The sequence below is a fragment of the Moschus berezovskii genome, chromosome 14, assembly GCF_049115385.1.
Source record: "Moschus berezovskii isolate FMDL1 chromosome 14, NW_MosBer_1.0, whole genome shotgun sequence".
Classification (NCBI taxonomy): Eukaryota; Metazoa; Chordata; class Mammalia; order Artiodactyla; family Moschidae; genus Moschus; species Moschus berezovskii.
The window spans coordinates 34900922-34928917 of NC_142473.1; the positions used below are offsets into that span (position 1 = coordinate 34900922).

The 27996-nt window shown below is 57.2% G+C and overlaps 1 protein-coding gene across 2 annotated transcripts; it reads right to left on the reverse strand.

The window, feature by feature from the left end:
• Positions 1-241: 241 nt before the first annotated feature.
• Positions 242-27935, reverse strand: TRIM29 (tripartite motif containing 29). 2 transcript variants are annotated; one of them, XM_055423217.2, is made up of 10 exons: positions 26805-27935; positions 17400-17495; positions 16419-16652; positions 14959-15157; positions 12247-12348; positions 9639-9722; positions 7109-7204; positions 5759-5857; positions 4224-4300; positions 242-1445 (listed from the first exon to the last, which is right to left on the reverse strand). In XM_055423217.2, exons 1-10 carry the CDS (start codon positions 27606-27608, stop codon positions 1383-1385), a joined length of 1854 nt encoding a protein of 617 aa, XP_055279192.1. In that variant the 5' UTR covers positions 27609-27935; the 3' UTR covers positions 242-1382. The 2 variants fall into 2 exon arrangements, with proteins under 2 accessions (XP_055279192.1, XP_055279193.1); XM_055423218.2 differs by lacking the exon at positions 5759-5857 and having other exon boundaries at positions 244-1445; positions 26805-27929.
• Positions 27936-27996: the final 61 nt, after the last annotated feature.

A 27996-nucleotide genomic window follows, 5' to 3' on the forward strand; every position in this document is an offset into this window, starting at 1 on the left:
GGAGCACTGCACACCAGGGACTCAGGTGGGGGTCGGGAGGGGTGGGAGGGAGGCCAAGAGGAACCACGTTTTCTGGGGGAAAGAAAGGAGACGACCACATGCTTATCAGAGGTGGGAAAAGTGGATTCAGAAGAACTGCAGCCAGCCCCTCTGGTGACCCTGAGGGAAACGGTGGTTCAGTACAAAGAAGTGAATGATCAATGGTTTATTCAGGAGGGGAAAGCCCAAGCTGAATGTCCCCTGTGCCGTCCTCCCCCAGTCCTCCCTTCCTCCCATCCCCCTCCCACCCCTGACAGCTGGCCCCACTCCCTGTGGCCCCCATGGCCTTTGGGGGGGTCAGTGAGAGGAGAGATGACCCTGCGTTGGTGCTCCTGGATTGGGCTCCTCTCCAGGAGGCCCCCTGACAACATGCAATGTGGAGAGCAGTCAGAGGAGGGAGGAAGACTCTGGTGGGGGCAGTGGATGAGGGTGTGGGCAGAGTGTAAGGCACCCTCGAATATAAGCACCTCTGGCTACCAGCCCCGCCACACCCTCACCTGCCTGCTCACTTCCCATTGCCAGGGAGAAACACAATTGTGAAACTAATGAAATTCTGCAGGTAAAGTACATTTCCCTCAGAGCGGCTGGGCCAGTAGCTGTCTTCCTGGTGGGGTATGCCATGCCAAGGGAATGGCTTATCTCAGAAGAAAGGGCTATCCTGGCGAAGGTCATCCTGGCTGTGTGGGGAGCCCATTCTCAGGGACCACAGACTCACGGTGGATGTGGGGAGACCCAAGGCTGGGCAGGGTGATCCCAGGGCACTGGGAGCTTTCCCTCTGTGGTGGCCAAGGGCTGCGGCCCTGCCGGGCTGGGCACTGGTCAGCAGGACCCAAGCAGGGCACACGGGGCCTGTCTTCTGCTGGGGTAGGGGGCAAGCTGCCAGGAAGAAGTGACCCACGTGGATGGGAGGTGGGCAGGTGTTGTGGCCAGGTGCCTACTGACTGCATCGTGGCGTTGGGGTCCTTGGAGAGAAGTGGCTGACAGGCCTGAAGAGAGCAGGGCCAGGCAAGGAAGGCAGGCGAGTACTGCGTGGGCACCCCACCACGTGTTCCAAGGATGCTGCCCAAGAGCAGGAGGGTGGTGGGTTAGGGGAGAAAAGCTGTCTCCCACCTCCATCCGAGCACAGGAAGGATGGTGACCCTTAGTTACAGAGCAGGAGAGGCCTGCATGGAGCATGGCTGACGAGGAGGAAGGGGGCGGCCGGGCGGTCCTGAGAGAGCGGGCTGAGGGCAGGGGGAGGGCAGGCCGGGCCGGGGCCCTCCCCCCAGATGAGAAGCACAGCAAGAGCAGCAGCCGGCGGGGAGGGCGGGGGTGGCAGGGCCTCGCTCCAGCCCATCTGGAACTCATGGGGCCTCATTGGACCCGACCCCGTTGCCTTTGTTGACGTAGAAGGGCCGGTAGTGCGACTGTGTGGGAAAAGAAGAGTGGTTAGGAGGTCCGCTGGCACGCATGCCCACCAGCCAGACCCCACACCCTCGCCTCCACCAGGAAGCAGCAGTGGTCTGAACCTCAATAACCCTAGGGCCCTGTGGCCTAACCTGTGAGCTCCATCTACCCTGGGACTGGGGTGGGCGCCAGGGGCATCAGAGTCCCCAGGTTCACATCCTGATTAGAATTCTTTCCACCAGCTGATGGGTGAGCTTGAACCTGAGCCTGGTCAAACGCTCTCTCCATGCCCAGGAAGCCCCTCCCAGCACCATCGTGGCTCCCATTCATCCAGCGTTCTCTACTCTACAGACCTGGTGTGGGGTTTTCACTGAATTTCCACAACCACCCAATTAAGTGGGTCACTATCAGCAAAGACCCATTTTATACATGAACAAACCGAGGCACAGAGAGACCACGCAACTCGCCCACGGTCCCTTAGCTAGTAAGCAGAAGCACTGGGTTCGAACCCCAGCAACCTGGTTCCAGAACTCAGCCCCCTCCCTCCACCCATAGCAACGTGCCACTTCTGAGTCTCAGGGGTTGGCCTCTGCTCTCTGTGCATCAGTGTCCCTGACAGAAGGGGGTGCAGAGAGGGCAAACCGCCCCCCAGCCCAACACAGACTGGGGGCCTTCCCCGCCCCCTGCCAGCCCCTCCACCTCTCTCATCCTGGTCCCCTCATCAGGATTCAGGAAGCATCTCTAGGGACAGAGAGGGTGACAACTTTCCTGCCAGCCCTGTGTATTACATCCCGCAGCAATTTCATGAAATCAGCACTCCCCTCTCCTCCCAATCACTTCATCAGGGCCCGGAGCAACCACCCTCCAGGCTGCAACAGAAGAGCACATTTTAGCTGCAGCTTGCCCTTGGGAGTGCCCCGGCACCTAGAGGGTCTCCGGAAGTGGTTCTGGGCCCATCTCACCCCACTGATCCCAGGAGACCCCAAGGGTGACCCCAGCCCTGCCTGCCTGGACACCTGTGTCTACAGTAGCTCCTTGCCTACATCTGGTCCACCATGGAACTGGGGGCCTGTGGAATGCAAAGGCTAAGGGAACTTAGATCTGGCCTTGGTTAAACCACTCATTAAACAATGGAAGAGACAGAGATTCAGGGCAGGCAGAGACATGGTCAAGGTTCCTCCACTACTTAGCAGGAGAGCAGGGCCTGGGTCTGGTCGCCTGATCCCCAGGTGCCAGCCTGGACCCCGAAGAGTCAGTAAGGTGAAGTGGATAGACCCAGAAATGACGGAAGCCTTTCTTAAAGGAAGGCAGGGACAAGCAAATGGATGGCAGGTCAGTGAACGGTGCTATCTTATTGATAGCCGATCGGCGGGTGGGCACAGAGCCCCACAGCATCTGGGCAGGATGTTCCCAGCACATACACACCCATCCCCCGCCCCTGTTCCCTCCCAGGCTCAGGGTCACAGCACGTGAAAGTTGGAAGACTTAGGAAATCATCCAGGCCATCTGCCCATGTTATAGATGGGAAAACCAAGGCACAGGGGAAGAATGACTCAAGTTGGTGAGAGGACTGGGGCAAGAGCCCAGGCATCCTGACTTCCAGGCTAGCCTCTGCCCACACTAGTACCTGCCCCCATCCTCCCCCCTGTGCTGGGTGCCAGCTGGGGACCGCAGAACCCTGCCCTGCCATGCATCTCAAGATTATGATGAGCCTTCTGTGCTGGGACTGGGACTCTAGGATGGTGGGAACGTAGGGGGCGGGTGGGGAAGGACGAAGCCAGGAACAGAAACCTTCCTTTTTCTTCCCATATCTGCTTTTGCAGCCCTGCTGTTGCAGTGCCCTGGGCCTGGTTCAAATTACACATACCATCACTTAGTTCCATCGCCAGCAAATTAAAGATTCTTTTCCAATTAAACCAGCCCCAGTCACTCTTCATAGCTAGGAGCAAATCACCTCTACGTTCTGACCTCCAAATACAAAGACAGCAGGGAACCAGGGGCTCCAGGCCCTGTGCATATAGAGGCCACCTCCATCCAAGGCAGCTGACTGACCCCTTCAGCAGGGCCTGGCCCAGGCCTTGGGAGAGAGCATTCCCAAGAGGAGGGCCAGCCTCCACTGTGAGGGACAGCCCCTGATCACTAAGGTCTTGGGCGGGGCTCAATATGTCAGGTCCAGAGACATTAGAGCTCAATCCCATCTCAGCACTGCATTGTGGAGTCCCAAAGCGGGCTCTGACTCATCCAGGGTCCCACAGCTACCTGTTGGTTGGACTCCAAGACCATGCTCCTTTTTGTCCTGCTCTTTGATGCCCCTACTCAGCGACATTAGCTATCAAATCTTAAATATCTCTATTCCCAACTTTGCAGCCTCTGTTTCACCCACACTATCATTCCAGTGGCCTCTATGCTGTCAGAACTAAAGACCCACCCCCAGGGAAGTGGGACTCGTGTCTAGGATGCCAGTCCCCCATATTCAGCATTTTGGCTACCATTCAACAAGCAGAGGCAGCCAACAACCATTTGCAAATTTTAAAAACCACCCACTTTACAGATTAGAAAATCAAGGCCCCAAAAATCTGTGTTTACCCAGGCCCCCTGCCTATCAGCCCTTGGTCTTTCTTTACTACCTTTTGCTGGAAGCTGGCGTTCAGGCCACTGCCTCCTCTCTCCATCCCGTGGCCAGGAAATATCACCATGCTCCCACAGACCCTGGACAAGTGATGACCAGATGCCCCTGGGAGCCCCGTTCAAGGCCCAGTCTGGACATGCTAGTGCCCAGGCGGGCACTCCTCACTCACCAGTAAAGTCTGCTTGCCGGATTTCCAGGTCTGGGGCTGGGCCTTGGGACTCTGGCTCCTGATGAGGGAAGGGTAGCCTGGGGAGACAAGGGGCTCCAGTCAGAGGGAGCACAGGCTGGTGGTCAGGGCCTCAGGGCTGAAGCAGCACAGATGCCCTCTCTAAAGTGACCACCAAGCTCCATCCAGCCCATTACCAAGTGCAGCCAGGGGGGGTTGCCATGGAAAATCCTGAGGAGGTGGGCCAGAGGGAAGAGGCACCAAGGCAGACAGAAGGAGGAGGAGCAGGCCAGGTGGACTGGGCCAGGCAGCAGGGGAGCATCACCCCCAACCCAGGCCAAGATCACACCACTTGCAGGGATCGCCACCCCCTCATCCTACAGACTCACCCCAGAAGCCCCTCTCTTCCCCTCCCCAAAGCCCAGGAAATCCCCTTTGTAAGCACAGTCTGCCCAGTCTCCACCAGGAGGCGCTCATTCCAACCCCCCAACCCCTCCTCTGCATGGACGAGGCTCCCCATTTCCCGGCCTGCCTCTGGCCAGGCACTGCCCTGGACTCCACCTAGGTCTTCCCTGTTTCTGCTGTCCTGGACCGCACAGCTAATAATCAGCGGTCAGAACTGGAGCCCAAGTGTGCTGGACTCAAAACCTACCCTCTTGTCCCACCTCCCCAGTTCTGTTCCCTCTTTCCTGCCTCCCAGGCAGGAGGCTGGGGCCCAGAGAGTGGCAGTAATGTGGCTGTGGTCCAGGGTTCAAACAGCAAGTCCACTGGGCGCTGTCTGGGTCTGGGGTCCTGGAGATGCTAGTCCGGGGCAGCGCTGTCTGAGCCCACCTCCCCATCCCTCTGCCTCAGCCCAGCAGGTTTGTAAGGGGCTCTGTCCACAAAACTGTGAAAAGCACTGAGTGTCAGTCCTTAGCCTGCAAAGACTGACAAGGCTGCCTGGGAAGGAATAGATTGTGACCTGGACGTAGAGGAGCTCAAGGAATTAACAAGGTCTGTCTTGGCAGGGGCAGGCTGGAGCCCTGCACTGGACTGCTTGAAGGGCAACGAGCTGGTCAGGCCCAGAACCATCTGTAGCACTGCCAGGCTGCCAGCAAGGCTGGCCCTTTCCAGGGCTGACGTTTGGCAAGGGGGCAGAGCCAGAGCAGAGAAGCTGGTTGTCCCCCTGTATCTGGGGGTCTTGGAAGGAGAGGAGGAAGTGAAGGGTCCCCCAGGTCCTGAGCGGGAGGTTAAGACAAGGGGGGAATTCGGGTCACTTCTCAGTTCCCAGAAAGGAAACCCCAGGCCAGCCATGAGAGAGGCGGGGAAGGGGGTGGCGGTGGGGGGGGGGTGTGGTCCAGGAGACCAGCCTGTACAGCAGGGATTATCGGGGGCAGGTAGGCTAGGATGGCGAGGGGGGGTGGCATGCATCCTCTGCCAGGGACTCTGGGGAGATGGGAGGGACCAGGACACCCTAGAAGTGGCAGAAAGCCCCACAGGATGTCCCAGTTGCCCTGCTGTGGGAGGGAAAAGAGGGGTGATGCAAAACAGGAGGGTACCAGGATTATGTTTAAACAGCCCACTGCCGTCCAGTGGTTTGGAAAACTCTGTGGTGGCCTGTCCCAAGGTGGTGAACTGATAGGGGACTTTCCCAGTGCCTGCCAGGAGAGAGAGAGCCATTAGCACCGGCCCTAGGAGGGGCCAGAGGGGGTCACGGGTCCTGCAGGTGCTGCTGCTCTCAAAGCGCTCGCTCAGCCCTCCCCAGTGCCCCCAGAGTAGATGCAGGTGGGCGCCACGGGGCAGCCCATGCCCAGGATGTCCATCTAGGCCAGTTCTGAGTGGATTCTGCATGAAGGTGACAACAGGTGTCCCGGGGGTCCTGGTGTATTTGAGAAGGGGCTCTCCCAGAGCGAGGCCCCCCACCTGGAGAGACTGTGGACCGCCAGGAGATGCTGGGGAGCAGGAAAGCTCTGAATCACACCTAAGGGGGGCCGCCTTTCCTGCCTGGTGGCCTTTGATCCAAGCTTGACCAGAGAGCAGGGAGGAACCTGCTGGAAGCCAGACAGGCCAGAGCAAGTCCCAGCGCAACCCTGACCTGGGGATCCTACAGGCTGGGACCCTCTAGTCATATCCCTTTGCTGGCAGATCCCAGAATCCCAGCCCTGGGTAGAGGCCGAGACCCAGCCCAGAAGGGGCAGCTGGATAAGCAACTGTCTGAGGCCGCTGCGTGGGGGTCCACCTGTGCTTTTCCCACCAGATCCCACGCAACCTGCTTATCCAGGCTCCTGGGCCAGATGTCTGCCAGCCAGAAGGCAGACAGACCTGCTCCCACCACCCCCAAAGCCGCCCCGTAGACCTTTCAGAAGAGACGTGAGGGCCGTGGGCCCTCTGGGAGCTGGAGTCTTGCTCAGGCCAGCCCCTCAGAATGACCTCAGCCCCAGAGGACAGGAGGCATCGGCCACTCAGTCTTGTCAAAGAGCTCTGGGGCAGAACCAGACTCAGGAGGGAGGCCTTCGAGATGACGTAGTCTGCCCAGCCCAGAGGGGACTTGGCAGGACTCTGGCTCCGTGGGAAGCTGACAAGTGCTTGGGCCACAGGGTTCTAGAGTCACCTGAGGCTGGGAGTCAGTGTGTGACAAAGTTAAATAAACTTTCTGCAGTAGGAAGACTCGGAAATTAAGCCTGATGGAAGCCCCCTGGGGATGTCGGGACACAGGGTACAGAGGGTGTGGTGTGTCTCCCTCACCCCCGACACTGAGGCCTGCATCACAGTGCATCCCGAGGGACCCACGTGCGGTGGCCCAGCCCTCCTGACAGCAGAGACCTGATGGAGGCTTGGCAGGTGAGCAGAGACCAAGGCAGGGCTTAGGGAGCGCCCCGAAGACAAGGGCCCGATGGGGGTGAGCTCACCTTTCAGGGAGAAGGAGGAGCTGCCTTGCACCGCAGGCATGTCGTCAGAGCTCTGAATGGTGGAGGAGTATTCCCAGACCCGGGAGGTGTAGTTCCCTGGTGAGGAGAGGAAAGGGAGTCAGCCCTGGGCGGCCTGGCACGTGGGGTGGGGGGTGGGGCAGTGAGCAGAGGCCATTTCTGCAAATCTCTCCAGCCAGGAGGCAGCCGAGTCCTCATCACACCTCTGACCAATCCTTCCTGCCGTCAAGCTGTCCTTCTAAAGCGTCGTTCTGTCCTTGCTCTCAGATTAAGTTTACAAAGTCTTTAACACGACCCTCAGCGTTTTCATGAGCTGATGCTCCCACCCCTCTCCACTGCCTCCACTTCCTGGCTTCCCTCCTTCCCCCTCCCGTCCGTCACTCAACACCCCAACCAGGCTTCGCCCTGAGCTCCTGATGCACACCAGGCTCTCTCTTACCCCAGGCTTTTGGCAGAGACCAGGTCCTCTGCCTAGGAGAGTCCACCTGCTCCCCGAGACTTAGTAAATTTATGCATTGGGTCTTCAGGCATCAGCTTCCGCGTCATCTCCCCCAAGTCTGCGTGAGTCTCAGCCCCATGCCCCGTATCACATTGTAATTACACGTTGAATGGTCCATGTCACCCACTGGCTCCGTGGGGGCAGGTGGTGTGCCCATCTGACCCAGCCTCCCACCCCGTGCCTGGCACCTAGCCTGGCTCCTGGAAGGCACTCACTGTCCGGGTGATGGATGAAAAAATGAGTGAAGGAACAAATAAACAAACACAAGCTAAAAGTTGGAGACGGAGGCAGCTGCTGCTACTGCTGCTGCTGCTAAGTCACGTCAGTCGTGTCCGACTCTGTGTGACCCCATAGATGGAAGCCCACCAGGCTCCCCCATGCCTGGGATTCTCCAGGCAAGAACACTGGAGTGGGTTGCCATTTCCTTCTCCAATGTGTGAAAGTGAAAAGTGAAAGTGAAGTTGCTCAGTCGTGTCCGACCCTTAGCGACCCCATGGACTGCAGCCCACCAGGCTCCTCCATCCATGGGATTTTCTAGGCAAGAGTACTGGAGTGGCTTGCCATTGCCTTCTCCGGGAGGCAGCTGCTATGAGCCCTGAAATTCTGAGCGTCAGGATGAAACAGGCTGTGATGGTCCATCTGCAGATGGATGTAAAGATACCTGGGGACAGTGCGGCAGGGACAGCAGGGACACCACAAGGGCATTCGAGAGCCGCCCCCCACCCCATGGAGGCCTGCCCACTCCAAACCCTCCCTCTCAGCAGCTCCGAGCATGGCACATGGTCAGTTAAGCTCACGCCACAGAGGAGCCCCCCAGCCCTGGAGATCTCCTGCTGCTGCCTGGGGGGGGAGGGGTGAGAGGTCAGATGTGGGTGGGGGGCTGGCCGCCTGCCCTTCGTGAACCCCCGCCCATAGGGATCTCTGACAGAGTCTGCATTAAGGCTCTCACTAAGCGTGTCCACCCAAGGCTCCAAGGGGCCATTTTCTTCACCCTCTTATCCATCCATTCATCACCCCCTCTCCCTCCCGTTAAACAAATGCTTGCTGAGCCCATCCTTCTGGACCTTGAAGTGGCAGCGGGGACAGGACAGACCGGCATCTGCCTTCACGGAGCTCACAGCATCCGGTGCTTGGGACAAGCCCAGTCCTGGACATGGAGACTTGTCCACGGTGTCCCAACCCCCAGATCTCCGGATCTACCAACACCCCCACTTCCTTGCTTCTCCAGACCCCTGGTGCTGTGTCCCCAGGGACTCTGGTGGAGCTGGCCCGAGTCCCCTCCCCATCTGCATGTGGCACACACCCAGGAGACCCCCGAATCTGGGTCCCTCAAAGGCTGGGCCCTGCTCTCGGCAGAGCAGTGCCCTCTGCACTTTGGGCAGAGGAGGGGACCCTGCACTTGGCAGCTCTCCCTGGGAAAGCACATCTCCACCCCCATCTCACCCCTTCCGGGTCTTAAGGACAAGTCACCCACTTACCTCCCTGGCAACCATACCTCCTGGGTCTCCAGGGGTGGCCCATCCCATGGCATACCTGACTTTTCCTTGCCTGCTACCCTAGTCTGTTTTAACCAGTGTCCGACTTTCTGACACAGGAGTGCACAAATCAGGAAAGCTCCCCTGTGGACCCCTGGCCTGCCACCTGCTGAGGGAAGTCCTCACACACCTCACCCTGGGCTCCGCTTTCCCCAACTCATCCTTCAAGGAGAAGACCTTACGGACTCAGGGATTCCAGTGATGCGGAGGTGCCTGGCTGCCTTTCCTCAGCCGAACGATGTCACACACATGCGTACACACATGCACACGTGCAAACCACACGGAGACCCGTATACATGAAAACCCCCTAAGCGTGGCAGGGTCCCTCCTCACCCATCTCCAGGCCAACCCCACTCCAGCTCCCCAAGTTCACCTCGTATGGGGAGTCCAGGCCCCCCACCCATCGCCTAGCCCCCACCTGCTTCCTGCACGGCCCCACACAGAGGCCCTGCCACCTTCCCACTGAGCCACCTCCTACCTTTGGTGCCGTAGAGGTTGTTGAAGTTCTTCTCCTTGGAGAGGCGGCTGGGGGAGGCCGGCTGGTACGAGGTCCTGGCCCCACCTGTGAAGGGGATGAGGAGGGGGCTGTCATCCCAGAAAGGGGGGCCTGGCTCAGCTGGGGGCCTGGGGCTCTGACTTGAGGGGTGTCAAGCAGGACTCCTTGCCCCCCAAAACAGCTCCGCCTGCCTGGGTCAGGACCTGGGTTCCACCACCAAGACAGCATCCTTGGGTCTATGATAAGGCGACCACGTAATTTACCATTCAGATCGGAACAGTTTTGAGAGTGAGAGGGATGATGCTAGTAGTCAGGCTGAGGGTACCAGTGCAAACTTGGAGAGTCCTGAATGGACTAAGATGTATGGGCATCCTAATTAGAGGCTTTGAGGGTCACCAGAGCCCCCTGAGCCAGGCCCTGCGTGCTGAGACCCCAGAGGCTGGGTGAGAGGTGGGGTGTCCGTGAGGAAGCTGGGCCAGGGCCACCATGGGGGCAGAGGTGCAGTGAGGGCTGCCAGCTGGAGGGGCTGATGAGCTGGTACCATGAATACCTCCCCACCTGGGTAAACTTTCCCCAGGGATTGGCCCTGAATGGCATGGGTTTCCCTCCCTCCCCCATTTGGTCTCCACAACCGTCTGGGGAGAAAGGCAGAAAGAAGGGGCTCCACACCCTCACTTCACAGATGAAGACGTCGCATGCATGCGTCAGAGTACGCATCAGCTCCTGCCCTCCTGTCTAACCAGGCCCACTCCCGTTCCGGAGGAGAGCAAGCGTGCTAAACCTTCACACTTTCTGTCCAGCACTCTGTCCATCACAGCCGTGCCCTCTCTACCAAGCCCTCAGCCCCTCTTTCAGGGAGCTTGGAAACTAACCTCGCCTCCAGAAGTCTCACTGCCTGGCCCCACTGCCTCAAAGCTTCCGGACTAGGGCTGCTGGCCCCACTTCCTTTTCTCTGTGCTGACTCTCCATGGCCCCTCCCTTGTCTCTGTCTTGAGCCTGGGAGCCCCCAGAGGGCAGATTTCCTCCTCCCTCCTGTCCTGGGTGCAGGGGCAGAGACAGGATGAACCTGTTTCTTCTGCCTACAAATGTCACAACCTGACTCATGGTCACAGAGCTGGAGGCTCACCTGGCAGCTGAGTCCAACCCCCTCCTTCTCAGGTAGGAATACTGAAGGGGCAGTGACCAGCCCAAGGCCCCCAGGCCCTGGCGTCTCTGGTGACATCTGGCTGGGTCCATGCTCCTTCCTCAACACCCCCATTATTACTTGGCTCCCCTCCATCTGCAACAGAGCAGGCCAGCCCCGCAGGGCCAGTCGGGGTCTGATACCACCCTGGGTCTGGTCCTCAGAAGCTGGTGAACCGAAGGTCTGGACCACGGCCGGGGATGCTGGGACAGCTGATTAACACAGTTCATCTTCCCAGAGAACTAGGTTCGAAGGACAGAGCCCCAGGGGAAGGAAGGAAGCAGAACTGGCCAGCCCGGACCTGGCTGGCCCCACTAGGAATGTAGGGCAGGGTACCTGCATCCAGCTGCCTCGCCGGAAGCCCAGGTGTTGTTTTGACGTTGGGTGGGGTGGCCGAGGTTCCTCTCTGCTGAGCTCACCTCTCCAAATACCCCCTGGGGCCCCTCCCGCTGTGCAAGTGTATCTGAGGGTGTGAGTCATTGCCCAGGGCCTCAAGTCTCCCCCTCCCAGCCCCTGGTGTCTTCCCCAAGTCTCTTGTCTCCCCCTTCCCTACACACCCTCTCCTCTCCTGACCCCCGACCCCCACAACACACACACGTGCATGCACCCCTCTGTCTACCGGGCACACCCACCCTTATGTAACGGGCATCACTGTGGTTTGTTTGTTGCTGATGCCAAAGAATGTGACGGGCTACCGCAGGGCAAGGACAGGCCGGCGCTGGTCTCGTCCCTCACCCAGCTGGGCAGCGCCCATCAGGCTGGGCCTCACCCGGGCCTGGGAGGGAGGGCTGGCTGCCTGGGGGAGGCGGGGGGACTGAGGAATTTACAAGAGCAGCCTTTGATCTCTGCCCCCACTGCCTTGAGGAGCAGGATGGTTCTGGAGGAGCCAACCCTCCCCCAGGACTACAGAAATCTAGGCAGAATCAAAACACAGCTCAGCCTGGTGGATGGAAGTGGGTGAGACCGTCAGGAGTCCCTCTGGAAGGAAAGAGGAGATGTGGGCTGGAGGTGGAGGTGGGGGGTGGGAGGGTGGCACAGGGCAGGGAAACCAGTGGAGCAGGTGCCGAATGGAGAGCAGAAGGAGGTGCTGGTCACTGCACCGGTAAGCAGGCACAAGGGCCTCCCAGGTGGCTCAGTGGTAGAGACACAGGAGACGTGGGTTAGATCCCTGGGTTGGGAAGATGCCCTGGAGAAGGAAACGGCAACCCACTCCAGTATTCTTGCCTGGGAAGTCCCATGGACAGAGAAGCCTGGCTGGCTACAGTGCTTGGGGTCGCAAAAGAGTCGGACGTGACTTGGCATTAAACAACAGGCAGGTACACGCCAGGACCTTCCCAGCCAAGTCCACGAGGGTCGCCCCCGGGGGAACCTGGCTACGTCTCTCCTGGACCTGCTCCCTTCTCGTACCCTTGGGCGTCAGGTACATGGAGTATCTCTTCATGGCGTCTGGAGCACTCCACTCGCTGGTGTAGCTGTTACTATAGTTGTTCACGTAGCGATGGTCACCACCTGGGAAGCAGAGAGCTCGGGTCAGCAGCGGGGCAGGTGGGGAGGGCGAGCTGGCCCGCTGGGGGCATCACTGAGTCAGCCGGTAGCCCCTCTGTCCCAGGCAGAGGCGAGGTCCCCAGCCTCAGAGAAGATGGCCCCCTGCCCTGAAACCCTCTGGCCCTGAGTTCCTGGTGGGTGAGGGAAGGTGGGCCACCCAGCCTCGCTGGGACTGGTTCCTATGCAGAGACGGTGAGCACAGCACTTTGCAATTAATGAGCTGCTATTGAGTGCCATTTCTTGCCTGACATGTCCATCAACCCTTGTCTGGCGTGAGATATCTGGGTGGCAGATAAGGAGATTGAGGCTCAGGAGGCACGTGAAGCCACTGCCCAGTGTCACGTGGCCTATAAGGGCAGATTTGGGATTCGAGACCCCATGCCCATTTCCTGGCCTTGTCCCAGCCACTGCTGACAGCCCAGGGAATGGAATGAGGTCCCAGCACTGGCCTTCAGGGCCAGGGATCCAAGTGGCTGAGTGGAACCGTGAAGAGAGGAGTGAGCTACTCAGGAAGGGCACCGACTGCCCCCACCTGGCACCCTCCAGCAGACCCCTGAGCCCAAACAGACCTGTGGCGCCACGCTTGCCCTCCACCCCATTCCTCTGTCTTGCTACTTCTCCATCTCCTTCTCTCCCTCTGCCCTTTCCTCTCCCTCTCTCCTGGGCAAGAGGAGGAGTAGGGGACCTAGACCCTCACCCTTCATCTCCATCACGTGGGCCAAGCAGGGGCCTGGCACACAGTAGGCACGTCATGACAAACAAACATCCTCTTTGATGTTGGTCCAGCTCCCTCCCCACCAAGCCCAGGAGGGAGATGCCCTGGTGTCTCTCAGCCCCCGCACCTTTAATGGTGAGAACTGAGCCCCTGGCCGGGTGGACAGAGGAAGAGAGGATGATCACTCCAAGGTCTGACTCACCGACCACCCACCTCCCACCTCCTACAGCCAGACACACTCCCAGCAGCACAGCAGTGACAAAACGCCAACTCGGAGGCCCAGGGCCTCAGGCACAGGTGTAGAGCCGCTGACGTCAGCACGACCCGTCCTGCTCCTGGCAGCTGTCTCCCCGCACACTCTGTACAGGGCACAGGGCCACACCTGCACAGAGGCCACGGCCAACACAGTCATGACCTAGAAATGGCACAGTGGGCTAGTGGCGGTGGGAAGTGGGGGGTCCTTGCGCCCACGAGGCTCACAGGCCATCCCAACGCAGTGAAGGCCATCCTCGTGGGTCTGGCCCGACCTCAGCTGAGGAGCTCCCCTACCAGTTCTGTGCCCCAGGGAGCCTGACTCTCACACCCCCTACTCCTCTGCAGGCCACCATGAACAGCAGCTTCTCCAATGGGAAGACATGGGCAGAGGGTTTGAATAACAGAGCATGAAACCCAGCTCGCCCCCTGCTTAGCTGTGCGCCCTTTGAAAATCTTCTTCTGTGAGATGCAACACATCCTGCAGGGAGACTGAGATAATGCAAGGGAGGCACTTACACAAAGCCAGCATCCAGGGAGCACTGGATCACAGAGGGCTGTCTCCATCAGGGTCGTCACCATTGTCAGTAGGGGGATTTCAGGACCCAAATTCCCCTTGAAGCCAAATGACTGTCTTGCGGCAGTGGCTTATCTGTCCTCAGGGGTGGCAATGTCCCTCACATCTGCCAGGGACACTATGTGATGTCAACATTCCCAAGATATTCAGATACCAGCCACTGAGTCCCAGCCCCTCAGCACACATACCCGCTTCTCATGCCCTAAAGAATCACATACTCCCTTTGGAGAACAAAGACAGGGTCACTTCCTCTGGGTGTTGCAGCTAGAAGTCATTAACGCGGCTGCATCGTCAAGGTCTGGGCCACTGGGTGGAGCTTGGGGAAAGTGTCCAGCTTCGGGCCCTAAAGGGATGGGCTGGGACTGGTGGTAAAGCACTTAGCGGGGCAGCTTCTCGTGTTTGGAGGCTTTCTATGAAGACGATTCAGTTGCCTCTGCAGAGGACAGTGCGATTCAATAGAGAAGCTGACTCCAGGGGAGCTGGTGAGTCACCAAGACACGCTGTGCTCAACCACGCCCAGCCAGTCCACCAGGCCAAGTCCACCTCTGGGCTCAACACGGCTCAGCACGGCCATGATGACAGGCAAGTTCTCCTTCCAAGCACGCATGCAGCTCTAGGTCATGTCCCCTGGAGCCTACAAAGCCACCAGATTGGAGTCTGGCCCTTACAATTTGCAGCATCCACACGGCTCCTGACTTAGGTCCCCTAGTCAGACACAGAGCTGTAAAACCAATCCCTGAGTTTGATGGACAATCCAGGGAGAAGACACTTGTCCCTGGTGGTGCATCTCCCTAGCCAGTGCCTGGGACGCTCCCCTGGAGGCCCCTTGTAATAGCTGCATAACTTGGGCAGCAACTTCGAGAGAGGAGGGTACCATTTCTGAGTCCTTGTCCAAACACCCTTAGGTGAGATGGGAGGCTGGAAGCAGTGAGGGGCCAGCTGGTGGGATGCCAGCCTGAGCCAGGCAGCAGGAACTGACCTAGGAGAAGACCTCCATGGCCGTGGGGCCCACCCACGGGAGGGGACTTACCATTCTCCATGTGGTTCCTCTCAATGAAGTTGCGGCTCAGGTCCGCCTTGCACATCTTCTCGACGTGGCGCATGCACACGTTAAGCAGGTCGTCCTTGCAGTTGCCCAGCGACTGCCCCAGGCCCTCCCCCTCCAGCAGAACGTGATAGGTGGGCAGGGGTGGGGGGAGGGAGTAATTGCTCATCAAAGCACCAAATTCCTACCAGGAAAGGAAAGAAGCCATTAATGTCCTGGGTCTTTAGGAGCCATGGGGACCCACAGTCTAGCTGGAAGATTCAACTGGGAGCCAGAGGAGGTGGGGTCTACATCCAGGAGCTCGGCTATTAACTAGCCTCACTTTTCCCCACTGGGCACTCATTTCTTATTCTTCTGTAAAATGAGAGGGTTTGACTAAAATACACTAGATGGGGACGTCCCTGGCGGTCCAGTGGTTAAGACTCCGTACTTTCACCACTGAGGGCACGGGCTTAATCTCTGGTTGGGGAACTAAGATCCCCACAAGCCAAAAAATAAAATAAACTTTTAAAAAATAACTAAATAAAATCCACTAGATGCTAATATCCCTGATGGCACTAGCAGTCAGATATGTGACTCCGTGGCTTCCATCTCTTAAACTGGATGCACGGTGCCTACCTATAGGGGTTTATTTGGGTTTATGGAAGCAACACAAGCTGCAAAGTCTTTGGGAGTGAAACCACCAAAGAAAGGCAAGGAATTACCAGCATTGTGGGTCAGTCACAGTGGTCTCTCCCCCTGCATGTGCCCACTCAGTCCTGCGGCTATTCTCTGGCACGTCTGACCTCCTTTCTCCCTTACTGGAGACTCTCTTCTTCTTTTCAAATCCTAACGGGCTTTCAAGACCCGGTTCAAGTTCTACTGCCTCCATAAAACTGTCTCCAGCCTGTCTGCCCTTCCCAGAGCTTCCACAGGCACTTATCTCCTGAACCACAGGCTTTATCACTTAATTACATATTCTCTAATTGTACGTGTCTTATCTTCCCAGCTGGATTGCAGTTCCTTGAGGGCAAAAATCATGTCTTCTACCTTTCTATTCTCCTCAGCACCTAAAACAGTACTGGGTGTATAGTGCCCAAAATACTCTAGCAGATGGAAGGATGGAGGAACAGATGGACAGACCAGATCAAAGATAGCAAATACACATGCTTACTTGCCACCCTCCCATACCCAAAGCAGGCATCACTAATCTATCACAGAGCTATTTCCTGAAGTACTCAGACTGAAGTACTGTTAATACATATCAATTGAAGTTGGTACAAGGTGATCTTTGTGTGTCTACTTAATTTTCCAAAATTAAATAGACAGATGGAATGGAGCTTAGAGGGATGGATGGATGATGAATGGTGGATACGTGGATGGATGGACAGACGGACACTGGATGAGGGTTTGGGTAAGTGGATGGAAGGAGTGAGGGGTTGAATGGCAGTGGAGTTGCTTGTTACCTGCAGGAACAGCACTGAGTCGCTGATGCTGTGCAGCTGCTCCCTGGTCTGCTTGTCGTCCTGCAGCACCTTGGCCCTCTCTTCCAGAGCATCCACGATCACCTTCACCTGGTCCACTGCATCCTGCTCCCGCTGCTCCAGCGCAGCCCTCACTTCCTCCTTCTGCTTCTCCAGGTCCCGCACCAGGTCCCGGAAGCTCTGCTCCAGGATGGCCTTCTCATTGGTGGTGAAGCTCTGAGTCCAGAGTGAGGGGAGAGGGGAGGGGGGGCATCTTTATGTTCCCTGCATAGAGTCAGGGCATTTCTACTGCCCCCACCCTGCAAGCCTGTTCAGCCAAGAATCTCATTCAAAGGCATCACTGAGGGATCCTATCTCTTGATAGAGATAGCCAGGGTGTTTTTACAGACCACCCTTCTTTATCCATCAGCAGCTCCTCCCTCTCAATGGGTTGACATGAACCATCATTCTATGCTGGGCAACTCTATGCGTCCAAAAGTTCCAGAGGAGTCAGGGCGTGTCCACCAAAACCCCAACCAGAACCAAGCGTCATTCAGAAAGTTAACTGATGAGCTGTTTATGCAGCCAGGTTCAAGAGTCAATTATCTCAGGTCGTAGTTTACAAGTATTCAAACCAGGGCAGACATTCATCTTGCCACACTGGCACAAATAAAGGGAAAATGGCATGCATTTGATGGCTGGGTAGTCAAAGGGCAGAATAGACATTGGGAAACACACAGGATAAGCTGGTCCAGGGTCTTGAGATGATGGAAGATGAGCATTAGGTGATGGGCAACATCCCACGTGGATGTCTGGCCCAGACTTAGAAGGCGAACTTGTGGAAATGCCAAAAAGGGTAAAAGAACCCAGAAGAAACAAGTGTAGGATGTAAATGTGGGCCAGAGACCTTGAGCAAGAGCCCAGGCTCAGGCCTGCCTCCTCCAGGCCGCACAGGTTTGGGGGAGAGCCCTGGGTGCTGCTCACCTTGATGCGGTCCTTCTCCTTCTGCCACTTCTCAGCTTCATCTTCTATCTCAATGATCTTGAGCTGCAGCTGCTCCTTTTGCAGTGACAGCTCTGTCTGTAGGGAAGGAGCCGGGGTTGGAGGAGAAGTCAGGGGGAGGAAGTGGAAAAGAACCAGAGAGTCAGGGAGGAGGGCCCACAAATTATCACTCTGCCCTTCATTCAACCAACACTCAATGGGCCCTTGAATATGCCAGGCACTGTGCCAGTCACTAAGGATTCAGCAACAAGTCAAGTGCCATCTCATTGTAAACTCTGGGCTCTGAGGCTGGGCAACCCAGCCATGTCTTTGTAAGGCAGACCCTCTAAGAGGCCCTCCACCCAACGTGAGCAGGAAGGAAGTTCATTAGGGGGTTCCCACTCCTTTCAGTGGACCTGGAGCCATTGGGGAGCAGCTTACAGGAGAAAGGGGACCCAGCCCAGCTCAGCCCAGCCCAGCCCAGCCCAGGGAGCGTCCCATGGCAGTAAGAGAGTACAGCGTTTCTATGACATGACGTGAGGCTTGTGTTGCAAGCAGGAGTCTGGGTTGCCGCCAGCGGGGAGTCCGTCTGGGCAGGCACAACTCTAAACCTGTTTATGGGAAATGGAGCGCAGTTTGCAGTCTGGGCAAGATTGGGACTTTATTCAAGTCCCTGGGGGAGGAGAGAGGCCAGCGAGAGAGGCAGTGAGGGCAGATGGGAGAAGGGAAAGAGAGGGTCTAGGTTCCCTGCTCAGGAAGAGAATATGGGCTGTCAGGGTCTGCGGTGGGATGGGAAGAGGATCTATCAGGAGTGAACTGGGACATGAGCTCTGCTATGGAAAGTGTGGATAATAGCCTCCTTCCACTGGAGAAACGCCCTTTTCTGAAAAGCAGCTACACCTCAAACAAAAGGGGGAGCATGAACTATGTGTATGCTTAGTGACTCCGTTGTGTCTGACTCTGTGACCCCATGGACTGCAGCCTTTCAGGCTCCTCTGTCCATGGGATCTCCCAGGCAAGAATACTCAAGGGGATTGCCATTTCCTTCTCCAGGGAAATCTTCCTAACCCAGGAACTGAACCCACATCTTCTGCTTTGCAGGCAGATTCTTTACCCGTTGAGCCATTGGGGAAGCCCACATGAAGCTAAGGCCAATCCAGTCCAGCCCAGAGGCACCTCTTTTTTTCTGTGGGCTCCCCACTGGTGCTCCCAAAACACCTTCCAGTTTGAAAGGCAGGTGTGTGATCTCCACCTGAAAGCAGGAAGACCGGGCATCCAAGAGCACCCAGAGTGCTCAGGGTCTCCCCGTTACCCTGGCTTTCGAACAGAGTCCCAACCCTTTCCAGCCGTCTCCTTGAAGAAACACAAGAAGAATCAAGAAGTGGATGCCACAAACCACCAGGAATGTGAGCTCTGCTGGCAAGGAGTCCTGAGCAGCTGGTGGGTCCCTGGTGCAGAGACCCAGGGAAGTGGACTGATGGAGGAGAGAGCATCCTGGCTTTCGTGGAAAAGAGCATGGAGAAGCTGGTGGGGAAGGTGGGAAGGACCGGGGCGGGAGCCGAAAAGCTCCCAGACCTGAAGCCCCGGATTCCCACCCCGCCCCTCTGCCCACACCCTGGGGCTCTCCGGGCCGCAGACTCTCAGTTCTTCTCAGGAAGCCAGCGCCCCACCAGCTACACACAAGAAATCCCACAACATGGAAAATGCCACCAGCCAAGATGGGAAATGTTTGTGAAAAGGAATAAAAGCAGATGAGGACGGGGGTTTGGCCCAATCTCTGGACAAAGGCTGGGAGAAGCCAGCTGTCCACAGAAAGGGTGGAGGGAGAGTGGAGAGCAAAGACAGAAAGACCCCACGTGGGCAGCGGAGACTCTGCGGGAGGCGGGCCGAACCAAGAGCCCAAAACACAGAGGTGGGCAGAGCTGGTGGCCTGGAAGATTCCTAAGAAGCCTGGGACTGGTAATGGGTCCAAGCTGTGAGGAAGAAGCCTAAAGGCTTCAGTGCTGGGCAACTTTCCCATTCCTGGATAACCCCCTCACCCCTCACTTGCAGCAAGAGAGGCCTGAGGGGGAGCAGACACTGGAAGCCACCTCCCCCTGCAGCTGAGATGTTGCCACCAGCCCAGAGATGAGCAGCTGGCACTGGGGTTCCTCACCCCCACCTCGCACCCAGAACAAGAAAAGCCGAGAGCAAACATGCATTCACTCTCCCAGGCCTGGGGAAGCAGTGACAGGGCAACTCTTCCATGAAACAAGCCTGGGGGAATCCAGGAAGGAGCCTACCCAGAGCCCAGGACTGGAGTCCAAAGGTTTGAATAAAGTTACCACCACCTCCAGGCAGGTGGCCTTCACAAGTTACTACACTCCTCCATGCTCCAGTCACTCCATCTTTCATGTAGGTAGTAAGAGGACCACCTCCCAGGCAGGTGTGGGATGAACTGGGACCAGGCAGGTGAAACTCTAGAGAAAAGCACTGACCACTGGCCCCATCACCACTGCTGTGTCAGGCACCTTCCATGGACCGGAGCTTGAAGGGGAGAGGACAGGGAGGCAGGCAGGCCCGAAGGGTACAGGTAAGCGGGGGGAGCAGGCAGAGGTGAGCGGGTGGGTCTGGGTGGGGTTCAGCGGTCGGGATAGTGTGTGCTGGGGTCCAGGCGTGGTGTGTACAGGCAGGATACAGAGTGAAGTGTACAGAAAGGAGGGAGGTCAAGACATCAGGCTGAGAATGTAAAGTGAAGTGAAAGTTGCTCAGTCGTGTCCGACTCTGTGGCCCCATGAACTGTAGCCCACCAGGCTCCTCTGTCCACAGGATTCTCCAGGCAAGAATACTGGAGTGGACAGCCATGACCTTCTCCAGGGGATCATCTCGACCCAGGGACTGAACCCAGGTCTCCTGCATTGCAGGTGGATTCTTTACCATCTGAGCCACCAGGGAAGCCCTGAGGATGTAGAGACGAGATGGTGGATAACTGAAGGTTAGAGGATGTTGGGGCAAACAGAACAGAAGGAAGATGAACGGGGTGCAGGCAGGCTACCCCCTGTGAGTGGCAGAAGGTTTTCCTAGAGAAGGGGAAGGTGAGAAGCCAGTGGAATGCACAGAGGTGCTTGGGAATGTCTTACCCACAAGAGCACAGACTCACTGGCCAAGAGGGAGGAAGATGGCACTGAATCCCGAGCAAGGGGAGTCCAGGGGCTTTAGAACAGTGAAGAGCCTCAGCCAAGGGCAGCAGGAGCCAGCCCCTGGGGTCCAGCCTGTGTAAGGGAGGCCGGGAAGAGGGAGGCTAGTGGCACGGGCTGTGCCAAGGAGAGCCAGAGATGCCGGCCAGTGACCTGGGAGGGGTGGAGGGAGAGGCTGCCAGCGATCTGGAAACATGCAAGGGCAGGGTCAAAAGCGGAGCCTTGCTGTCTGCAGCTGTGGGTGGAAGCATCAGTCAGGGTGGGGGAGACTGGTCTCCTAGTTTCTTTGGGGCATCCGGGAAGTCAACATGGGCGGAATGGGGGCCTCGCAAGCCCTGACTTGCCGGGCACAGTGGGATCTCGGAAGGGACCTTGGGCTGTGAATTCTGTGCTAATAGAAGGGCCTGCTCTCTCATCTGGGGTGAGTGCTACCCTGTTAGGAGAGGAAGGTTTGGGCTGAGACCTCTGGGGATGCGAACAGCATCTGTTTAGCCCTTGGCAATTTTTTCCTGCTGGCCAGGCTGCACAAAAGCCAGACGAGGCAGCAGACAGAAAACAACGTAACATAGGAAGGATCTGAAATACTGGGTTCTCCTGTAACCTTAGAAGGAGGGACCCTGACTGCTTTGTAGAGCATCCATTCTGTGCCTGCATTTCTCCTTTCACCTCAAAAGCCCCCTGGGGAGGTAAGCCGTGTTGGCCCCATTTTACAGATACAGAAACCAAGGCCGAGGCAGACTGAGGAGCTTGCCTGAGTTCTCCCAGGGAGGAAGTGGAAGGGCCACGACACAGAGACAGCACTCAGCTCGGTTACACGGCCACAACCCCTGGGCTGTTCTCTGTATCATCCAGGACATCGCAGTGCCAGGCCTCCCCACCCCCGCCGCATAGACAGGGCAGTTCATGCATTCTGCCTCTCTCCCTGTCCTCCCCACACCTCCCCATCGCCCACTAAGGCCCAGCTTTCTCCTTCTCCTCCCTGGGCTTGCTAAGTCGTTTCAGTTGTGTCCAACTCTTTGCAACCCCATGGACTGTAGCCCATCAAGCTCCTCTGCCCACAGGATTCTCCAGGCAAGAATATTGGAGTGGGTTGCCATGTCCTCCTCCAGGGGATCTTCCCGAACCAGGGATCGAACCTGTGTCTCTCAAGCCTTCTGCATTGGCAGGTGAGTTCTTTACCACTAGCATCACCGAGGAAGCCCTTCCCTCCTCCCTAAGAATCTGATTAAATCCCCTGATGTCTGATGGGGCCTCAGATCCTGTCAGCTCCACCCCATCTACACCTCCCTCTGACTTCTTTCTGCTCCCTACCCACCCCCTCCACCCTGCTCAGGCCTGCCCCTGAATGCCTTCTTTGTTCCCTTCTCCCTCACTCCTCCTGTTGCCTGGTGCTTTGTGGCTGGGACGGGCCCTGCGTAGGCCACCCAGCCTTGAAACCCTTCCGGCCTTGGGGGAGCAGAGAGGTGGCCAGCAGCTAGTGGTGCCTCGGCCGGGACACACAGGGCCTTCAGGTGCAGACACACCTGAGCGCTCATCTGGACAGGTGTGCCTGTGCCGCCCCAGGGAAGGGGAAATGGGGCCCAGGATCCTCCTCTGGTCTGAATTAACCACACGGGCCATTGGCTATGACATTTGCCAAATGAGCCTGTTAATTGCCAGATTTGTACTTTCAGACAAATGGTAATTATCTGGATAAGAATCTGAAATGCTGGATAGATTTCCTCATTCCCACCCAGATGTCAACCAGCCCGGTATTCGTCTGCTTCACTGGGACTCACCATTCCTCCTGCTTCCTTGGATGTCAGGATGCAGAAGGGGCGAGATGGGGGAGCGGGGAAGAGCATCATCCAAGCGGACTCCAGACCAGCAGTGGGCCCTTGAGAAGTTACCCCATCTCCCAGCCTCCATTTTTTCCTGGTAAAATTGGGCTAGGTTCCTGATTTCCAACCTGGCTACACATTAGAATCGCTGAGGGTGACTTAAAAATAAAGATCTCGTACCCTGAACCAGAACCTCCCAGGGAACCCCTAGAAGCCTCTGCCAATCCTATGAAAACAACATTTAAAATGTTACCTGGTTACATGGCCTCAACCATGCAAAATGGTGAGAGAGAACAGGTTGGGCTATGGCCACAATGAGTTTGAACCCCAGCTCGGCCACCTCTAGCTCAGCCTCCCTCAGCGCTGTAACACTGGTTAAGTCTCTTGGCATCTCAGATCCCATTTCTTCACCTATAAAATAGGTGCAGATACTCCCATCTGTGGGATTGTTGTCAGGAGTAACAGTGTAAATGCCCAGGCCAGCGCCTGGCACATCGATGCACTCCAAGGAGAGGAGGCATCTCCTGCCCGCCTGCCTGGCACTCTCTCTGCTTCCTGTCTCGATACTTCTTTCATTTGGTCCTTTCCTCCTCAGCACCCACAGAGGTCACCCCACCTCCTTTCTCACTCACCCTGTCCCAGGGCAGTGCCCCCCCAGTATCTCCGAGAGGAGTGGCCCCAGACACCACCCCGACCCCACTCCAGGCCTTCAGCCACCTGGCCCCTCTTCTTGAACTTGGTCATGGTGGTCCACCGACAGAGCCCCAACAGCCCAGACCAGCACATCTCCCAGAGCTCAAAGACCAGCAAGTGCCCACGGCCAGCAGCCTGGCAGCTCAGACTTCACGAAAAAACTGGGCAATGAGACCAGAGGCAAAGCCACAGACCACTGTGGCAGAAAGGAACTGAGCCAAAGGATGGCGTCAGGAGAGTGGCCGAGACATTGAATCTGAGCTGCACTACTGAGTGAGGACCTCGCCCTCCAGAGCAATGCTGGTCCTGAGTGCTCCTCCCATGCCTGGCCAGACTGCCGACCTAGAGCCCAGAGAACCCACAAAAAGGCGGACTACCCCACGGCAAGAGTCATGGCCAGGAATCCTCCACTCTGACCTGATGCAGCAGAAGGCACTCAGGAGAGACAGGAGACAGGCCCTGCTACACAGAAAAGGATGGGTTTGTACATTGCAAGCGCCTCCCAGTTGGTGTTAGTGGTAAAGAACCCGCCTGCCAATGCAATAGACGTGAGAGACGTGGGTTTGATCCCTGGGTCGGGAAGATCCCCCGGAGCAGGGCATGGCAACCCACTCCTGTATTTTTGCCTGGGAAATCCCATGGACAGTGGAGCCTGGCGGGGGGTGGGGGGGGGGCTATAGTCCATGGGGTCACAAAAGAGTCAGACAAAACTTAACTAAACAACAACAGAAATCTCATCAGTCTAAGCCAGAGGCAGAGGGGTGCAGCTCAGGACATCTGTGGACCCTCCTTGTGACATTCAGAGTGGAACTGGAAACCTTCTGATCTTGGGTCGGCAGAGGAAGGATTGTCATGTTGGCGGCACACCGAGTGGCCTTTCTCCAACACTGCCTCTGCTCAGGCTCTGTAGAGCGGAGGCCCAAAAACACTGCAGCCCAGGGTGTTGTCTACAGTCTCATGCAAGAAACCATGATAGATCAGGGATGGCCTCACCGGGGCCTCACCAACCAGCCGGCAGAACAGGTTCTGGACAGGACTTCTTGAAAAAAAGTTGTGTGTAGGCTGATGTTTGGGTCTGCAGGGGCTGCCTCTGAAGGATGTTAGGGCTGACAGGCTCATTCACTTTGATCTGTCAACCTACCTAAGGCTGCTCTGTGCCAACGCCCCCTGTGTCTGACATTCCAGCAGGACTAGGCCTGGACAAAGAGCTCTGCTCCATCTCTGTCTCCAGTCAGCTGCTCAGCACCACCCTTCCCTGCCTACCTATGCTGCAGCACACACACACACACGCACACACACACACATGCACACACACACACACAGAGTCTGAAGCTCCCACCATTAAAGACATTCCAGTGTATCAGACATTTCCCCCTGAGCCCCCATAAGGCACACACTTCCTGAATCCCATCTCCCTTCCCCCAGTTGCTCTCAAACACTGGAAGAGGACTCAGGGGGCTTTTTCCTTAAGCACTGAGCCTGGATGGGTCCCTTCCTTCCTCTGGGTCTGTGTCCCAATGCAAGGTGGAGAGAAGATGGCAAGATTGCTCATTCTCCATCCAGCCTAGCATTCTGTCCTCTGCAAGTTGATGTTTACTTACAGCCACTGCTGTGTAACTAGGCGGATGCACCCCAGACTGGTTTATGCATCTGAGCTCTGCCTCTTGACCTACATCACGAGCCCGAGCATGAACTCCAAGTCCCAGGTGCTGCCAGAGAAAACTTCCCAAGACTGTCCTGTCCTCTAGGGCACTCAGGCTTTTCTTAAGTGGAGATACCCTGGTTTCAAATAAAATTTGGGACCAAGCCCTACACATATAACAGATAGATAAGAGCAGGTGCTGGAAAATCCCATGGACAGAGGAGCCTGGTGGGCTACTTCCAAAGGGTTGCAAAGATTCGGACATGACTGAGCACGAGCGTGGCACAGCTGCTTGCAGTAGCGATAGGAACCTGCGGCCCTTGCCTCCTTGGCAACAGTTTGCCCCCCTTGTCATCCCTGACGTCTCAAAGACATTCCTAAGAATCTTCAGGCTCCAGGGGGTCATTTGAAAACTTCCAATCTAGTCCAATCCCTTAGCTTCATATGAAGGGAAACCAAGCCTGAGAGAACATAAGGGACTTGTCCACTGTCTTACAGCTGGTTCGAGGAAAATCTAGGGCTGGAGCTGAGGTCTAAAACCCAGCCTGGGGCTCTGCAATTTCCTGGTTGTGGTGGTTGAGGATAATTAACCCTCATTCTGTTTTGATTCCCGAAGTGAGATCCCGGAGGAGATCCATGGCCCCTGCCCCATCTCCATCTCCCTGTCTGAAGCCTGAAGCCAGGCTGGGGTCAGGGAATGAGGGAGACTAGGAGCGCCTTTTTTCCCTGGGCCAAATGAGGCTCCTGAAAAGGCTCATTGAGTCTTTTGTCATCTCTGACTCATCCCTCCTGCCCAGGAGTATGGCTAGGGAAGAGTAACCCACAGACTTCAGGTCAGGAAGGCTGGGCACAGAGGGGGCCTGTGCTGCCCCATTCTGTGGGGTGCAGAAAGCAGAGTCCCCTGCCTTGACAGTGAGCATGGCTGACGCCGGCTGGAGGCCGCCCCATGTCAGGGGGCTGTGTTGTTGTGGGGGGAGGAGTCCCAGCATCTGTGGAGCCACAGACGAGCCCTTGTCCCAGCACACCCTCTCCAGGAGTAAGACGGACCACATTCACAAGCCTCCACACGCCTCCGCTCCTCCCCGCAGAAGCACAGGCAGAATCATGTACACAGAACACATGCAAACATACTTACATGCCACATATACAGTCATATGCAAGCATCCGTATACAGACATAAACACCCACGTGCATATAAAACACACACACACACACGCACACATATTTGAACACCCTTCCCCCAACTCCAACCCTCACTATGAGTGTCCACTTGTAGGCAACAGCCACACACACAAAGCACTGAGGGTCCAGCTGAGGGAAGGATACAGGAGGCCGCTGGGAGTGTCAAGACTGGCTGGGGGATCAGACAACAAGAAGGAGCCACTGTCCTACACACACCAACTCCGAAGTCAGGGAAAAAAGGACCTTGACGTGGTCCCCAAATTCCCTCCTCCTCACCCATGACTTATCCCCACGAGCCAGTCCTACTCATCTAGGAAGAATTCTCTCTCCCTTAAGTAGAAAGAGGTGGCTTTCCCAGTGGCTCAGATAGTAAAGGATCTGCCTGCAGAGGAAGAAGACCCGGGTTTGACCCCTGGGGTGGGGAAGATCCCCTGGAGAAGGAAATGGCAACCCACTCCAGTATTCTTTCCTGGAGAATTCCTTGGATAGAGGAGCCTGGTGGGCTACAGTCCATGGAGTCACAAAGAGTTGGACACAACTGAGTGACTTAGCACCTAAGTAGAAAGGAAGGAAGAAGCACCCAGATAGGCAGAGAACCCAGGACTGAATGCTGATTTGCTGGCCTGACTTGAATTTATCCTATGACCTTGGCCAAGCCCCCCATCTTTGCTGAGCCCCTCTTTGCTCATTTAGGAGATGACTTGACTCCTGAGGCCTTAGAGGGTTGGGGAACCATCTCTGACTCCCAGCCTGGGGGTAGGAGGAGAAAGAACTGTTTTCTGAAAGAACCAGGGACAGCAGAGAGGTAAGCCCCAGCCCCTGGGAGCGCCCAGTGGAGAAGATGAGGTGGGAGGGTGCTGCGAGGGAGGAGATGCCTGGAGGGGCCAGCTCTTACCTCCTTCTCGGCCTTGGCCTCTTCCACCGTCACGGTGCTGTGGTTCTTGTGCTCCTGGAACATGCAGAGGTAGCAGATGCAGGTCTGGTCCGTCTGGCAGAAGAGCTCCATGGTCTTGCCGTGCAGGGGGCACTTGCGGGCCTCGAAGTCCCGGATGGGCTCGAGCAGCTGGTGGTCGCGGAAGGCGGCGCCCTCCAGGTGGGGCTTGAGGTGCAGCTCGCAGAAGGAGGCCTGGCATACCAGGCAGGACTTGACGGCCTTCTGCTTGTTGCCGATGCACGAGTCGCACAGGACCTCCTCGGAGCCCGACTTGGAGCGCAGGAGGCTGCTGGAGTCGCCGCGGGGGTAGCTGTTCCGCCGGACGTCCCCGGGCTCCACGATGGACACCGAGGGCTTCCGCGGCTCCGAGAACATGGACCTGCGCGGCTCCCCCTTCTCGGCAAAGGTGACAGGCGGCTTCTTGGCAGCCCCCAGCTGGAGCCCGGCGTAGGGCGACCTCCTGCCTTCCCCAGAGTCCATGCTGAAGTAGCTGGAGCCCTTGTCATCCACCGACTCGACAAACTGGATGATGGGCCGCCGCCACTCGCTGCCGGAGAACAGGGAGCCCTTGCCTTCGCCGGGCTTCAGGGAGCCGCCTGCGCCCTTGCCCTCGGCCACCTCCCCGCCGTGCCCGTTGGCAGTCTTGGCCTCTTTGCCTTCGGCTTTGACCCCATTCTCCAGGCCGCCGCTGGGGCTCAGGGGGCTGCGGGCATCCCTGGCTTCCGGGCTGGCCCCGTTGCTCCTGGAGGCGTCTGCAGCTTCCATCGCGGCTCACCTGGCTGGTCTGTGTCGGGCGCGCTGGGGGTTCGGGTGGGTGACCTCTCGGGCGGCGGCGTCTCTGCAGGAGTGAGACAGGCAGCCACGGAGCCCGAGACACACCTACCGGGAGCGGAGAGGAGGGCCTGACACAACGGGCGGGCGGAGAGGCAGGCGGCGCCCAGAGCCAGCAGAGCGGCTAATTATACAGAGGGGCCACGCCCTGCACATTCATACCTAACCTGGTTTTTTAAAGAAGTGTTTTTATTCTTCCCCAGTTTAATTATTTTCCACGGCTCAGCAACCAGTTGGGCTGCTTCCTTCTGATGCACTTTCTTCTCATCAGGAAAGCGGGAGCCTCTGTCCTCGCAGGTGGGCAGGCTTCGCTGAGCCAAGC

Excerpts from the sequence above, each read along its gene's own strand:
- TRIM29 (XM_055423217.2), bottom strand. The coding sequence starts at position 27,608 with ATGGAAGCTGCAGACGCCTCCAGGAGCAACGGGGCCAGCCCGGAAGCC. Across the intron at positions 17,496-26,804 it reads AGGCCAAGGCCGAGAAGGAG|ACAGAGCTGTCACTGCAAAA; the intron begins GTAAGAGCTGGC and ends CCTTCCCTACAG. Across the intron at positions 15,158-16,418 it reads ACTCAGTGCTGTTCCTGCAG|GAATTTGGTGCTTTGATGAG; the intron begins GTAACAAGCAAC and ends CTTTCCTGGTAG.